General features: G+C 66.5%; 1 protein-coding gene across 1 annotated transcript; it reads right to left on the reverse strand.

Moving 5' to 3' along the window:
- Window positions 1-2819: 2819 nt before the first annotated feature.
- Window positions 2820-14386, reverse strand: IHH (Indian hedgehog signaling molecule). The gene is made up of 3 exons (XM_075430958.1): window positions 14084-14386; window positions 7952-8213; window positions 2820-5029 (listed from the first exon to the last, which is right to left on the reverse strand). Exons 1-3 carry the CDS (start codon window positions 14384-14386, stop codon window positions 4368-4370), a joined length of 1227 nt encoding a protein of 408 aa, XP_075287073.1. The 3' UTR covers window positions 2820-4367.
- Window positions 14387-15613: the final 1227 nt, after the last annotated feature.

Here is a 15613-nt window from a genome sequence, read left to right on the forward strand (position 1 = left end):
GGCATGTGTGTGTCCGGGGGAGAAAGGTGTCTGTAGGGGGTGGGTGTGTGCGTCTGTCTGTCCGTGTCTGTACGGGCGCAGCGGCTGCGGTGTGACTCCCGGAGGCTGCTGCCTGCTAAAGCACCTCCGTCCCCGCCTGGGGGAAGCTGCCGGGGGGGGGGGGGGGGGCCTGCACCCCTGCAGTGGGGGGGTCCCAACGCTGTCCACACACGGGGACCACGGTTGAGAGAGGGGCAGGAGGTGGGGGCGCTCGGGGCAGAGGGTGAGGTGGCGGAGGCGTTTGGGGCGCGGGCTGGGCTCCGCAACCCGCACCTCGCACCCTCCTGGGGCTGCCTTGGGCCAGGGCGCTGGGACCCCCCCCACTAACAGAGCTACAGAGAGCAGGGTCCTGCCGCTGCCCCCGGAGCAGCAGCACTCTGAAAAGCCATTAAGCTAAATTAAGATAATGGAAGTGAGAGCGAGAGGCTGGTACGGGCTCCCTCTGCGGGCAACGCTGGCAGCGTGCGGGGCCGGGCTGGGCTGGGCAGCCTCCCCCGGGCCTTTTTTGGGGGGCGGCTGTGGGTCTGTCTGCCCTCGCCGGGAGAAGGATCCCTGCAACTTGCTGTACCGATGCCCGCAAGCCCAGATATTTCAGGGTGACCCCCCTCAGTCACCGTCACCACCCAGGCCGTGGGGACATGGCTGGGCCCGGGGCTCCCGGGGTGATGGGGACAAACCTTGCCCGGAGCCGTCCCCCACTCCGCGGGGAAAACTGCGTTTCGGAGTCCCGCAGGGTCCCCACCCCGCCTCCTGCCCGCGCCGCTCGGAGGTGCGTTGCCCGGCAAACAGGAGATGCTTTCGGGGTGCCTTTCTGAACCCCCGATCCCCCTCCCCCGGGCTGCCAGGACCCCGGCACCCAGCGTGCCAGCCCGGGGCCGGCAGCGGGGCTGGCTGGCGCGGCCACGGCAGAAGGCCGAGGAGCGAGGGACAGACGGGAGAGGCGGGGACGGGGACAGCGTCCCCCCTTGTTAACAGCGCCGGGCCCTGTAGCCTTTTCAAGGCTCTGAATGGGGGGTGGTACCTCTCCTCCCCTGAATTTGGGGCCGGAGGGGTGCGTGTTGGCGCTGGTTTAACACGCTCAGGGCTGGAGGGTTGGGGGGAACGACACGCTGCCCCAGATGGGAGCATGTGGGGGGTTTCTCCTGCCGCCACATGCCCTTCCTCTCCCTCCCGCCCACCATTCGCATGGTAATGAGGACAAATTGATGGAGAGACATCCATTGTGGTACTCTCCAGCCCGGACCTTCTGCCGGCCACCCACCAGCATCCCCATCCATCATCACCCAGCCGGGACCCCGGTGGGACCCCCCCCCCCGCCCGGGACTGGCACCTTGGGAGATGGGATTGCTCCAGGTGCCCATGGGCAGTGGGGCAGCCCCCAGGCTGCCCTGGCTCTCCCGGGGCTGAGTGACTGGCGAGGGGGGGCATCCAGGAAAGTGAGAGCCCCCCCATAAGTCCTGTCTCTCAGCGGGACATCATTTCGTCCTCAGCATCCTTGCTGTGGGGCTTTACAGGGCTATGGGGAAGTTCATGGGGCTTCAGGAGGGGAAAGAGCCCAGAATCTTGTTTATGGGTCACTCCCTTCCTCTCACCAACCTCAGGCCGGTCCAGAGCCAGGACCCCCCACTTTCCCTGCTTCCACCCCAAAGCAACCCCTTGGTACCCTGCAGCATCCTCCTAACAAGGTAGAGAGCTGTTTCCCCATACTCGCAGATACCAAAAAAACCTGGGCATGGAGACGGGCTGCCCGCAGCACCATGGGGCACCCCAAAGGGCACATCCTCTTCCCAAGCATCCCCAGCATCCAGCTCCCCCCCCCCCCCCCACGCCTGCGATGGCAGCCTGATTGAAATTTCACTCCATAAAGCGCCTCTCGAAGGCCTGACCCCACGGCCCCCCGGGGACCAATTTGTCCTGCTCTGTAATAAGAACCTAATTAAATTAGCTCAGCCGCCTCGCAGAGCCCTTAAATTAGCCGTGGTGATGAGGGCCCTCGCTGACAGCCGGCTGCTGAATTGCTCCACACTCGCCATGCTGTGGGGTCTGGGGGAAGCGCTGGGGGGATCCTGCTCCCAGCCCCCCAGGAGACAGGGGCAGGACAGCTTGGAGATGGGGCAGAGGGTGCACAGATGGGTCCATGGGTGGGACAGGTATGGGGTGGCTGTGTGGAGTGCCGGCTTGTGGTTGTCCCTTCTGCTGGCGTGGGGATGGAGTGGAGCGGGGACAAGGCTGGCAAGGGGCGAGGGGGCAGAGCTAGCGCTAGGCTGAAGTGACGTTGGACACCCAACATGCAGGGTAGGAGGTCCAGCTTCTCTGGGAGCACTGGGTTAGTGGGTGCTGCGGTGATGGAGAGGGTGGGGAAGGCTGTCCCAGAATGGCCTGATGCTGCGGTGGTGGGCCCAGACTGGGATGGAGATGTGTCCCCAGCAGTCCCACAGTGGCTGTCCCTCCTGTGTCCTGCCCCTTTTGCCCTAATTTCCAGGTGGTCCTGGTGACAGCTTGGTCCCATGTAGGCTGAGTCGCTCCTGCAGCCTCCCTGCTACCCATGGGAGGCTGCCCACCTCCCCTGGGTATGGGGGAGTGGGGAGGGAGAGCTCACCCTTATTGGTGGGGGGCACCAGGGTGGCCAAATCTTCCTCCTAGAGAAGAGCAAGATGCCCTCTGTCACTGTCTGCCCCATTTATGATGGGCATTAAGCGTCCCCGATCCCTGCCTGCCCTCCCCACACCAGAGCTCGGAGCGCCCACCTGGGAGACGATGGATTTATTGGGCCGTGTCCCCGACCAGGAAAGTTACATCCAGTGAAGAGACAAAAAACACACCTGCCGTTGGCCGCGCTCACTCTCTCTCACTTCGCCCTGGACAACAATCACCATAAAAACTGTGCTTTAAAATAATCTTTAAATAATTTCTGCTTTTTGTTAAAAAAAAAAATCACCCTCCCCAAGCAAACAGCTTTCCCCTGTGCCCGCTCCCGTCTCACCCTGCACGCGCCCACGCTGCCTCCCGTCCATGGTACATACAAAGAGGAGATAAATAAATAAAGACACGTGATGCTGCAGGGGGGCACTCGGGTCACAGCCCCCCCCCCCAGCCCCCTCACTTTCACTGATGTGGAGGCAGGGGAGGCTGAGGCTCTAGCTAGGATCTGGGGGGGACCGTGGCTGCAGCTGTGATGGGCCCCCCCCCCCCCAAGTCCCAGGAGTGGGTGAGCAGCAATGAGTTACCCTGAGGGTTTGGGGTGCTAGGGAGGTCAGGCCAGACAGGGTCTGGAGCTTGGGGAGTTTTTAGCTTTGGGTTGGGAAAGGCATGGCTTTGGGCAGAGCTAGGTCGGGGCAGGATGCCAGGAAGGCAAGGGAGGGAGCGCTTTCTCCCTGGCTGCTTTCCTCCCCCTGCTCTGGCAGGCCTGGGCTGCAGCCCCGGCTCTCCCCACCCCTTCTCCCACCCAGTCCATGCCCATGCCTGGCTGGCACTCACACCCTGCTGCCCACACGACTGCCTCTCCAGCCCCCTCTTGCCAGCCAGAGCCCCCCGTGCTGTCACAGTGTCCCCACGGGCATGCCCAGCCGAGCCACCATGGTGCTGCCTTTGGGCAGAGCTCGGGGTCCTGCTGCCCAGCTTCTCGCTCCACCTGAGCCTCCAAGTCATGGGTCTTGTGCCAGAGCCATGCAAGCCCCTCCAGCCCTGCCCATGCCCGGGCACCCAGGCATAGAGGAGCTGGTTTTGGGTGCCCCCCTGCACCCACGGTCAGGGCTAAGGGCAAGGCACCGTCCCAGTGCCTGGGTCACCCTCCTCCCAGCTGCCACCTCCCAGGGGTGGGGATGGGATTTTGCCCACCCTCCCACCTGGGCTGTCCAGCAAAGGGTCTGGGACCCCTTTTCCCAAAGCCTCCCCGCCAGGTGCAGGCAAGCTGGGAGCCCCGCGGCAGCAGCCTGCAGCCAGGGGCTCTCTCCTCTGCCTGCTCCCCCTCGTCTATCAGACCTCCGTCGTTAGCTAATTCTGCACACGCACACGAACATCACACGCACACACACAAATAGCAGCATGTGGATCCAGCCAGGGGCACCCCTATGCCCGGGGGGGACCCTTCGTGCCTCCCCCCTGTCCCAGGAACAGGGAATGAGGAGGGGGCGGTGGGCATGGAGGAGGCACAGCAGGGAGCCCTGGTGCCCCCCAACGGGGAGGTGGCTGCGCCCCGAGCAGGCAGGGCTGGAGGCAGCTTCCCATGGGCATCCAGCTTTGGGGGGGGGGGGGGGTGCTGACCCCCGGTGAGCCGCCCCGCAGCCACCACCTCCACCAGCAGCGCCGGCCGCGGCCGGGGGGCACCCTCAGCTCTCTGCCCGGGGTACCCCCAGTGGGTGGAAGCTGTCAGGGGGCAGAAGCAGCCTGCCCAGGTGGTAGAGCAGCCCCGAGTACCAGTGCACGCCGTCCCCCTGCTCCCCCGGCCACCCCACCAGGCTGTGGTAGAGCCGGAGAGGCCAGAAGGCCAGCTGCGCCAGATGTTGCTCCTGCACCAGGGCGAAGCATGAGGCCACCACACCGTCCACCACCAGCGTCCCATGCCGCGTCAGCGGGGCATAGGCTCCCACATCCCTCCGGTCCCGCACACCCACCACCTCGGCGGGTTGCAAGCCACCTCCCCCGGCCGCCACCAGCACAAAATGTCCGGGGTGCACGCGGCTGGCGAAGGTGGGACGGAAGTGGGCGGCGGGCACTGAGGCATTCTCGGCCACGAAGAGCAGGTGGGTAGGTGTCAGGGTTAGGCGCCGGGGTGGCTCCCGCGTCTCAATGACGTAGAAGGAGGTCAGGGCGCGGGGCTCCTTGTCCAGGAAAGCCAAGAAGTCGCTGTAGGTGGGCCTGCCCGCCCCGTCCATCGCCAGCACCCGCTGGCCCGGGCGCAGTGCCCACAGTGGTGTCCGGGCCCCATCCTCCAGCGTTGCCAGCGCCCGCCCAGGGAAGCAGCCCCCTGTCTTCGCGGCGGCCGAGTGCTCTGCGCGGGGAGAGAGAGGACAGGAGAGTTACCCATCTGCCAGACCCCCAGCATCACCCTTCCACGATGCACAGAGACCCTCCCAGGCTGCCCGGCTTTGCCCACCCGGGGATACCCCTGTCCTGGCATCCCCCACGTACACAGGTCCCCTTCGTGCCAGCAGCCACCAATCCAGCCTCCCTGGGCGCCTGCTCCCCCCGTCACCATGTCACTGGGGGTGGCACTCGGGGGCTCAAGCCATGCGTGGCAGCACCTGCTCACTGCTGCGGTGCCAGGGCACGGGGGCTGCTCTGCATGAGCCGGGTCCCGAAACCTGCCGGGTACAGCCCCAGCCCCAAACGCACAACGTAGTGCTGGGGGCACCTAAAGCTCAAAAGGGGGAGTCAGAGCCCGGAGCCTGTGGCAGGCTGAGGAGCAGAGTGCCGCGTCGCACTCTGCCCACAGCATCCCCATCCCCTGCAGCGCTGGGCCTGGGGACTGCCGGGGAGGATGCTGCAAGGAATGGCACAGGGTGCGGTGCCCTCCCCCAGCACTGCAGCACCCTCCACCCCGCTCCCTGCTCCTGTCTGCTCACCCTATGCTCCCTGTGCCTCTGACACCAGCCCACCCCTTCTCTGAGCTCCAGGGAGGTCTCACAGCCCGCAGCCATCATCAGGAAAATGCCACCAGCCTCCCGGGCAAGGCTTTGCTAGCAGTTGTCACAGGGTAAAGCACCCAAACTCTCCAGGGCTTGTTCCCTGGGATGGTGGTCCTACACCTCCCCTTGTGAAAAGGTGCAGCAAATCACCCGATGTTACTAGGGGCCAATCCTGGCATGTAGCAGGGGAAGCCTGGCTTCCCAAGGAGTGGTGCTTAGCTCCCGCAGCAGCCCTGGTCCCCCAAGCCCCAGCAACCCCCATTTTAGGGTCTATTTGATGCCCTCCCACCATCTGCCAGGGGCATCTCCCCTAGGGTCCTGCTCCTGGCCCAGCCTCGAGCTCCCAGACCCTCTCCCAGTGCCCCCATCTAATCTCTGAGTGTCCCCGCCCAGATGGCACTGCCCCCCATACCCCCCCAGCTTCGGGCAGAGTCAGATCCCAGCCCCCAGGCCCATGAAGAGAGGCATCCATCTCTGGGACAGAATCCTTTTATTGCTCAGATGAGGTGCAGCGTCCGCCCCGTGCCTGCCCCGGAGGCCAGCTCCCAAATCCTGCACCCCGTGTCCCCGGGCAGGCAGCAGAGCCGTGGGGAGCCGCTGGCAGGAGGGCGAGAGGGCACCTGGCAGAAGTGGGGGGGCACAGGCACTGGGCATGGAGAGGTGCGTGGGTGCAGGGGGGGGACCCGAGGAGACACAATACATACAACAGGCCACACGGCCATCCGTACAAAAATAAAAGCCATTTACCAAGAGGCATGGGCAGCCCGGCTGCCCTCTGTACACTGCTCTGAGGGGGTCAGGATATGCACCCCACAGCCTCCACCATGCACCCCCAGGCTCCCCATGACCCTGGGTATAAATATGGGGGACTCAGAGCCCCCAGGAGCCGCTGCGGAGCGAGGGGGCTGTGGCCAGCCTCCAGAAGCCCTCCAGGGCCTCAGGGCCCCCATCTGCTGCCTGGGTCACGGCATCCCTCTTCAGTCCGTCCAGGGGAGCATCCCAGGATTCAAGAGCCTCCGTCCTTCTCCAGGGACACAGCCCCACTCCTCTGGCCACCCCAAAGCTCTGGGGTCACGATCCTCGCTTCGGAGCCCGGCCCCACTCCTCCGGCCAGCCTCACGGGGCACCCTGAGGCGCAGGAGCCCTGGTGCTTCGCCCACGCTTCGTCCCTCTTCTTTGGGGACGCGTCGCTCCCTCTCTGCGGCGAGCCGGCCGGCGTTGGGCCCGTCCTGGCATCGGCACGGGGGAGCGGGTCAGCGCGGGGGGGCAGGCTGGCGTCTGGGGGTGTCCGGCCGCTGGCCGCGGGCTAGGGCGGTAGGACAGGCAGAGTGCAGTGGGAGCCGAGCCCCGGGGAGAAGCGACGCGGGCCAGGGCGGGTGAGCCATCGCTGGCACGACGCCAGGCACGCGGGCATGCGGGCTCGTCCACGGCCACGCGTGCGACGCCACGTCACGCTCCCCACGCGTGTGCGCGCCCGGTGCCGGCGCGGTTCCCCGGCACGGCCGAGCGTGTGCCAGCACGGTGCGGCCCCGGGGGGCTGCCTCGGAGCCCACGCGCAGGCAGGACCCTTCCCAGCCTGTCGCGACATGGCCGGTGCGGTGCGTGGGCCGCTGCTGCCCTCTGCTGCGCGCAGCCGGGCAAGCGGCATCCCGGGCTGCGGGGGGGGGGGGGCCCGCACCCCACGCGATCCCGTCCCGGCCACGGGCAGGGCCCGAAAGCAGCCGCGTTGTGCGTCCCCCCCTCCCTCCCCGCACCGCATGGGGGGAAGCAAATGCCACCAGTGACCCCAGCGTCCCGCACTCCAGTCCGGCCACCTCTGCCCCCAGCACCCTGCAGCTCCGCACCCCTCTGCAACAGACCCCGCGCAGCAGAGAGCTGACCCCAGGGCACCCTGGACTGTCCCTGCCCGGGTGTCCCTGTCCCCCCGCCCCGGCCAGTCGGGGCTGAGCGTGAGCAGCTGGGCACCGAGGGACTGCAAGGGCAGGGGCAGATGGGGGGACAGGCCGGGTGAGAAGGGGACGTGGGGTGGGAGGAGGAAGCAGGTGGAGAGGGTGGGTCAGGCTGCAGGTCCGTGGGAGCTGGATGGGGAGTTTGCCCCACGGCACGGCTGGCCGCGGGCGTGGGACTCACTTCCCACCCGACTGTCTGCCCCAAAGAGGGAACTCAGGCTGCGAGGGCCAGCACCCCCCCGGGAGCCCCCCACCCAGCCAGCCAGGCTCCCCGGGCATGCCGCAGCAGGGGAGCTGGCCCCCGGCCCCACTCACTGCCTCCTCCCCCGGCCTTACCTGACTTGACGGAGCAGTGGATGTGCGCCTTGGACTCGTAGTAGACCCAGTCAAAGCCAGCCTCCACGGCCAGGCGAGCCAGCATGCCGTACTTGTTGCGATCCCGGTCTGAGGTCGTGATGTCCACAGCTCGGCCCTCGTAATGCAGAGACTCCTCCGAGTGGTGCCCGTCCTCGTCCCAGCCCTCCGTCACCCGCAGCTTCACCCCCGGCCACTGATTCATGACGGAGATGGCCAGGGAGTTCAAGCGGTCCTTGCAGCGCTGCAGGGCACAGGGGCAGAGTCAGTAACAGCTTTTTGGAGGGGGAGGTTAGCTGCCTGGTTGGCAGGTTGTATCCCACCACGCTTCCACACAGCGTCTCTGGATCCTCAGACCCTTTGGGGGCTGGTCCAGCAGAGGAAGATCTGAGAACATGCCGGCGCCTTGTCCATCCCACGTCCTCCAGACTCCCTGCGGTGCCCGATACCCCCTTGTCTGACACAGCACCTCCCAAGGGTGTGCACCCCATTGGGGTACCTGTCTCCCCCTCCATCCCTCTCCCACTTCCCGGCTTGTTGAAGAGCCTGTCGGGCAGCAGAGCCTTGGTCGGGGTGAAATGCCCTCTCTGCTCCCCTGACACCTCCCTTGCCGAGCACTGCCCTGGGGACTCCCAGCTGGCAGGAGGAGGCTGCGGGAGCTGAGACCCTGCTGCCTCCTGGCCGGGGGGAATCCTCCAGGGTCCCCAGCACTGTCTCCAGGCACAAATGAAACAACCTGCCCAGTTCTCAGCACAGCGTTGCTTGGTATCACACCTCAAGTCCTGAGGCACAAGGACACACGGCACTAGGCAGCCTCATAACTTCATCCAGCCTCTGCTCATGGGGGAAACGCCAAACCTGCCCAGGAGGTCTGTGGTGCTGGAGCAGAAGGGGCACAGGGTGAAGCCCCCTCCACCTCCCCCGCCACACGGCCTGAAAAGCCAGGGCTGAGGAACAGCAGCGTGTCCCAAAAGCCCCAGACCTGGTGGCCACAGAGGTCACACAAGCAAGGCAACTGCCCTGCCTCGTCCCCCCTCCCAGCAAGCAGAGGGATGCCAGCTCCGAACGCCTGCTCTGCAGCCCTCCCCGCCTCGCCCTGTGCCGCCCGCTTCCCCCAGCCACAGCTGCGTCTCAGCGAGGGGCCGAGACCCTGCGCGCTCGCATGCAGAAGTACAGCCCGCGCTTCTGGCCCCTTCCCCTGCCGCAAAAGGGAGGGAGGAAAAACAGTACAGGAGCTTCTGCATGAAGCCAGGTGAATGGACTAGGACTGTGCAGCCTGGAAAGGAGATGCTAGGGGTAAAAAAAATCAGGGTGGAGGACAGAGCATTCATGGTCATACATGAGGCCAGTTCTGGGGAGCATTAAGTGAAACCACTGGGCAGCTGCCTAGAAAACAGCCACAGTGGGGGATGTTTTTGTGTGATGTCCAGCTCAGCACTGGAACTCCTCACCATGGGATGTCGTGGGTCATGAGACACCGTCACGGCAAGCACGAGCCAGGGCTACAGAACCTGATACTGGCTACACCCCCGGGCTCAGAAATGGCTCAGAACAGCTTCCACGGGGAGCTGCCCCCCAAAAAGCTGGTCCCTCACCCTACCCCTCAGCACCTGCTTCCATCCAAGGGAAAGTGGGTACTGCTGCTCTCAGGGAAACCTGTTGTGGTTGGCAGGGTCTGGGCATGGGAAGGGCAGTGCCAGGCAGGCCTTTGCCCTGCGTGGGGCGGGGGAGCACCTCTGCCCTTGTCCCACGGCTCCCTGGGTGTGGGGAGATAAGCCAGGAAGGTGTTGGACAAACAGTTGCCAGGTGAGGGGGGGGGGGGGGGGGGTGACTTTTGTCCCCGTCCAACACCACCGTGGTGCCACTTGGCACGTGGCACAAGCAACTCCAAAGGTCCCCAGCCCCACAGGGACCCCGCAGAGAAGAGCAGCCAGGGGGTCCGCGGCTGGAGGCAGGGAGGGAGCCCCCGATGCCCCTCTGCATCCCTCAGCCATCACTCCGGGCATCCCCTTGCCGCTCCCACGCCAGCACCCTGCTCCGGGCACCCCTCCTACCCTCACTGCCAGCCCTTCGGTCCTCCACACACAAACCCCGAGGCCCTCCCAATCCCCTTCCCCCCCGCCGGGGACACCGCCTGCCACCAGCCCTTGGGGCAGGGCCACCCTTTCCTAGCGGGACACCCCCCCCACCCGGGCTGCCTTGTCCCCTGCACGTTCCTCTGCCCGCAGGTCCCACCTTCCCCTCCGTGCCCGGGGCAGCGTCCCTGCCTGTGCCGGTGGTGGCCAGCAGGTGTCAGAGCACCGGCGGGGACTGGCGGGCAGCGGGCACCGGCGGGCAGGGACCAGCAGGGACCGGCAGGGACCGGCGGGCAGGCAGCGACGGGCAGCGAGTGGGAAGCGACGAGCAGGGAGCAGGTACCAACGGGCAGGGAGCAGGCAAGGGACAGGCAGGGAGGGAGCGGGTACTAACGGGTGGGGAGCAGACACGGGCGGGCAGGGAACAGGCAGCCATGAGGAGCGCGCAGGCAGGGATGAGCAGTGATAAGCGGGGAGCAGGCAGCGATAGTCAAGGACAAGCAGGTGGGAATGGGCAAAGAGCAGGCAGAGGAGGCAGGGAGAAGACAACAACGGGCAGCGATGGTCAGGGATGGGCAAGGAGCAGGCAGCAATGGGCAGGGAGCAGGTAGGGACGGGCACTGCCTGCCCAGAGGTTCTGCTGCCTGCACAGATAGGTAGGCAGGGAGCAAGAAACCCGTGGGCAAGGGCCGTCTGCAGGCTCTGTGCTTGCCGGGGGCTGCAGGGAGAGCCCGCCTCGTCCCCCACACACTTCCCAGCAGGGCTACAGCATCCTCAGGAACCAGGCTGACCATGCCTGCCCGAGTGCACCTCTTGCTCGGGGGTGAGCACAAGGTCTCCTAAGGTGATGGCAAAGATGTGGAAATGCCACCACATCCCTCGGGCGCTGCGGGGCCCAGGCTGGAGCGGGATGTCCCAGCTCAGCCATGTGGCACTGAGCCCTGGCCATGGCTTGCCAGTCCCAGTGCTGTTTTGGTGCCCAGCCAGGAGGCTGAAACCCGTGCAACAGGCATATAGCAGGGTTTGGGGGAAAGGCGGGTGGTGACAGTGTGTGGAGTGGGGACCCCCAGGCCACATGCAGGATGGAGTCCCATGCCACCATGCTGAGCTGGGTGGCTCTGTGCTGTCCCATGCATGTCATGGTAGAGACTGTGGAGATGCTGGGCTGGGCTGGGCTGAGCAGAGATGTTCCCCTCACTGACAAACATTGGCACCTCCCTGCTCTTATCCAGACTGGAGACAGGACCGTGCCCTGTGGGAAAAGCCAAACCCCTTTAGGGAAGGCAGCATGTCTAAAAGAAAGGCACAGCTTCAAGACAGGGCACCGTCCACAACGACCCCAGGGCCATCTCAGGGGAGGTACGCAGGACACTCAGGTGTGACCACAGTCTCAGCAGAGGGATTATAGATGGAGCGTGCTTGGCCACAGCTACCCCCGTGTCCAGAGCCTGGCCAGGAGAAAAGGGGTCCGACTATCTTCTCCCCCCTCTGGGTGAGGTTTCTCCCAAGCGAGCCAAGAGTCCTATCCCAAGATCTCCATGAGAAATTCCTCACCACTGCAAGGATGGTCTCCATGCCAGTTGGGCAAACAGTGTCTTCAAGGGGTGATGGCTAGGGTAGGGAGAGGCTTGGGGTTGGGACTCATTGGGGGCAGGGGGCCCGGGACATTCCTGGGCCAGGCTGCCGGGGAGAGGTGAGGCGGGCTCTGCCTCCAGCCTTATCTCAGCACCTCCGAGTGGGACCAGCGAGAGCAAACACACTGGAATTCTTGAGGAAGATGAAACGATAAAGGAAAGGCGGGCAGAGAGCAGCACTGCCCACCCCCCCAAGCAGGCGGCATCTTCCGGCTGCCTGGGACACCCAGACCCTTGGACTTGGGGAAAGAAAACAGGTTTCAAGTGAGTCAACAGCAGTAAAAGCCAGTGCACTGGGGGAAGGGACAAGGAGTTGGGTCAATGGCCTTTCCCAACCCACAGCAACATGCGACATGGTGCCAGAGCCAGAGCTCCTATGTCTGGGGGCGTCTCCCATAGCCAGGGACCAGAGGACAAGCCCAGAGGGCTGTGGGATGGCATAAATCTACCAGAAGTCATGACACCTCCATCGCAGTGGGGACAATTCCCTGCAGAGCTACCCGAGGCACCATGGTACCCATCTGTGCACGGACGTGTGGTGGCCAGGGACCCTGCTGGTGTAAAAGGCCTCATTTGGGCAATTGAAGAAGACCAGGGAGATTCCAGGTACTCTTCCAACAAGGCAGCGGGACAGTGGGAAGTGTGGGGCTGGCAGGTGGGACATGGAGTCCTCCCTCTCCCAGGGGTGCCGAGGTGCACTGGCTGGGTTAGGGCAGGTGGTGGAAGCACTGTCAAAAGCAAATGCAGTCAGAAGCACTCTCCTGCCTCCAGCTCAAGCAACACGATGTCACTTGCTTCCCCGATGCACGGACCAGTGGAGCTCACTGCTTCCCCAGTACCCCTGAGGCTGCTCCCCAGGGGATGCAGGCTGCAGCCCAACAGGGCTCCAGTCACCAGCAATGACTTGTGCAACTCCGCAAGCTTAGTGCTGCCTTACAGTGGGGCTCGGTCCCTCTGCTGCAGTTACCAGCCTGAGAATCACCCTGGACTGTGGCCCCTGCCCTCAGGGACCTGCCCCCGGGGCACATGGCATTGCAGAGCTGTCAAGCCAGCACCTAAGCAGCTTCTCCTCCCGCTGTTACCAACACCTCCAGTCAGAAACCATGGCCAGAGTCACCTCAGTGCCTGCCACCACAGTCACCCACGCTCAGCCGCCCGCCAGCCCCAGACTGGGGGTTGCAGCGGGCAGCGGGGCAGCCCCGGCTCTCGCCCCTGCCTCCCCCGGGAGCTCCCTCGGGCTGTAACCAAGCGCTGAGGCTGGTGGCCAGGTTTCTTAGCAAGGCCGTGCGTCTCCTTATCTGCATTCCTTAAACCCTCAGGCATTCTCCTGGCAATATTAAAACACAGAGTAACCTTCGTCCAGCATCACCCCCCCTCCGCTGCCGTCCTCTGTCCCCCCCACCCCTCCTTCCCGCTGGCCCAACGCTCTGCTAATCTGACTGCAACCGGGCACAGGCAATAACAGGCTGTCCCCGTCCCCATCCCCGTGCGCAGCTCCCGTCGGGCACCCTCCGCCATCCCACGCAAGACACGCAGGAAGAGTGGGCACTGGGGCACGGCACGGGCAGAGTGGAGGGGCGAGGCCAGGGGGGTGCCAGGCCAGGGCACTGCGCGGCACGGCGCGGCACGGCTCGGGGGAGACCAGGGCAGGGTGCTGCCAGCTCAGGGGACAGCGGGACATGGGTTGGGGTACGGCAAGGCAGGGTGCTGCCAGCTCGGGGAGGCACAAGGGCAAACCTCGGGGTGCAGCAGGCACGGGTGCCACCGGCTCCGAGGGGCAGCGGGGCCGGGTGCCGCCATCCCGGGGGGACGGGGTCCTGCCATCCCTGGAGACGAGGTGCCGCCATCCCGGGGGACGGGGTCCTGCCATCCCGGGGGACGAGGTACCGCCATCCCGGGGGTCGGGGTCCTGACATCCCGGGGGACAGGGTCCTACTACCCCGGGGGACGGTGTCCTGCCATCCCGGCGCACGGCATCCTGCCATGCCGGGGGACGAGGTGCCGCCATCCCCGGGGACGGGGTGCTGCCGACTCCGGGCACAGGATGCTGCCATCCCGGGGGACGGGGTGCCGCCATCCCGGGGGACAGGGTCCTGCCATCCCGGGGGACGGGGTCCTGCCATCCCGGGGGACGGGGTGCCGCCATCCCCGGTCCGACGCGCCCAGCCCGGCCGCAGGAGCGGAGCTTCACGGTGCCCGGCGAAGGGAGATGCCCGCGCTGCGCTGCCGGGAGCCCGGGGCCGAGCAGCGGGATCCCCGGGGCAGGACGGGGAAGCCGCGGGGCCGGGTCCCCCGCTGCCGCCGGCGCTACCCCGGAGGAGCGGGGCGCACGGCGGGCCCGGGCAGCCCCCGGTTCCTGCAGGTGCCCGGCGCGGGGGGAGAAGCGGGCGGCGGCGGGGCCGTACCTGGGTCATGAGCCGGTCGGCGCCGGTGTTCTCCTCGTCCTTGAAGATGATGTCGGGGTTGTAGTTGGGCGTCAGCTCCTTGAAGCGCTCCGAGTTACGCGCGATCTTGCCCTCGTAGCGGCCGCTGGCCCCCAGGGTCTTCTCGGGGACGTTGGGGCTGAACTGCTTGTAGGCTAGCGGGATGAGCTTGCGGGGCGGGCGGCGGCGGCTGCCCACCACCCTGCCCGGCCCGCAGCCCCGCACGGCCGGCGCCAGCAGCAGCGCGCACCCGCTCAGCAGCAGCAGCAGCCGCGCCGGCTTCATGGCGCGCCCGGCGGCCCCGGGGCGGCCCGCGGGACCGGCGGCTCCGGTGGGCCCCGTTAGGCTCTGCCGCCGCTCCCGCCGCCCGCCCCGGGGCTCCCCATGCGGGGCGCAGGTGCCGGTGCCCGGTGGCGGGGAGCGGCGGGTGCCCGGCGCGGGTGCGCTCCGGCTGCCCGGTGCGGCAGGGCCGGTGTCGGCCCGCTCTGAGCTGCCGTGTCCCGGCGGCGGCAATAAATAGCGAAGGGCCGTTTGTTTTGGCAGGCGAGAGGCTGCTTGCGGGGCGCGGGGCTCGGCGCTGCCGGAGCCCCCCGCGGTTTGAGAGCCGGCGGTCAGCGCGGCGGGGCCGGAGCCGGAGCGGGAGCCGCCGCTGCCTCCGCTGCCTCCGCTCCCCGGGCAGGAGTGAGAGGGGAAATTGAAGAGATCCGGGACCGGGAACCGCCAGGACCGCACCCTGCCCGTGTCCCAGCCTCCCAGAGCCCTCCCTCCCTCGCCTCCTCCCCGCGGAACCTGCCCCGGGGCCGCCCGCAACCTCCTCCCCCCGGGCGAGACCCGCAGCCCACCCCGCCGGGGGTGTCCGCCGACACCTGCCCCCGAGGCAGCCCCGCCGCCGCCCCGAGGAGCGCCTGTCCCGCCGCGGCCCCCCCCCCCCCCCAACCCCGGGGCGTCCCGCGGGGGGTCCCCCGCGGCGGCGTGGGTGCGGGGTGGCACCCCCGGGGCTCCGGCCCCTGCCGCGCCGCCTGCTCGCCAGGGGCCCGGGCCTGCGGGCGGGGATCAAACAGAGCAGGGAGGCAGCTGGTTGAAATTTAACCACAATATTCTCGCTCCCCATTGTTTCCAGGGAGGCCCGATATTTCCACAACAGGATTATGGCATCTGATTAACTCGCTGAGACAACAATGAGGGGCTGGGATGGGCTTCCCCTTCTAGCTGCCAAAAGGGGAAAGTAAATACAACACCCTGATTTCAGGAGCAAGGGCTTGCCGGGCCCCCCCGGTTCTCCCCCAGCTGCATGCTGGGGAGGGGTCCGGCACGGCTTTGCTTGCACTCTGTCTTGCTCCCTGGGACCTTCTCAGGTGAGGCAGTGCCTTGGGATGCCCCCGCACACGCAGCTCTCTCTGGGATGTCCCCTCACCAGCTCTTCGGTGGGCACAGGGCATGGGTCACTCCTAGGGAAACGCGGAGAGGCCAGGCTGGAACAGCCCAGCCAGAAGTCCAGCTCTGGCTGCAGGG

The sequence above is a fragment of the Opisthocomus hoazin genome, chromosome 9 (genome assembly GCF_030867145.1).
Source record: "Opisthocomus hoazin isolate bOpiHoa1 chromosome 9, bOpiHoa1.hap1, whole genome shotgun sequence".
In the NCBI taxonomy this organism is placed as follows: Eukaryota; Metazoa; Chordata; class Aves; order Opisthocomiformes; family Opisthocomidae; genus Opisthocomus; species Opisthocomus hoazin.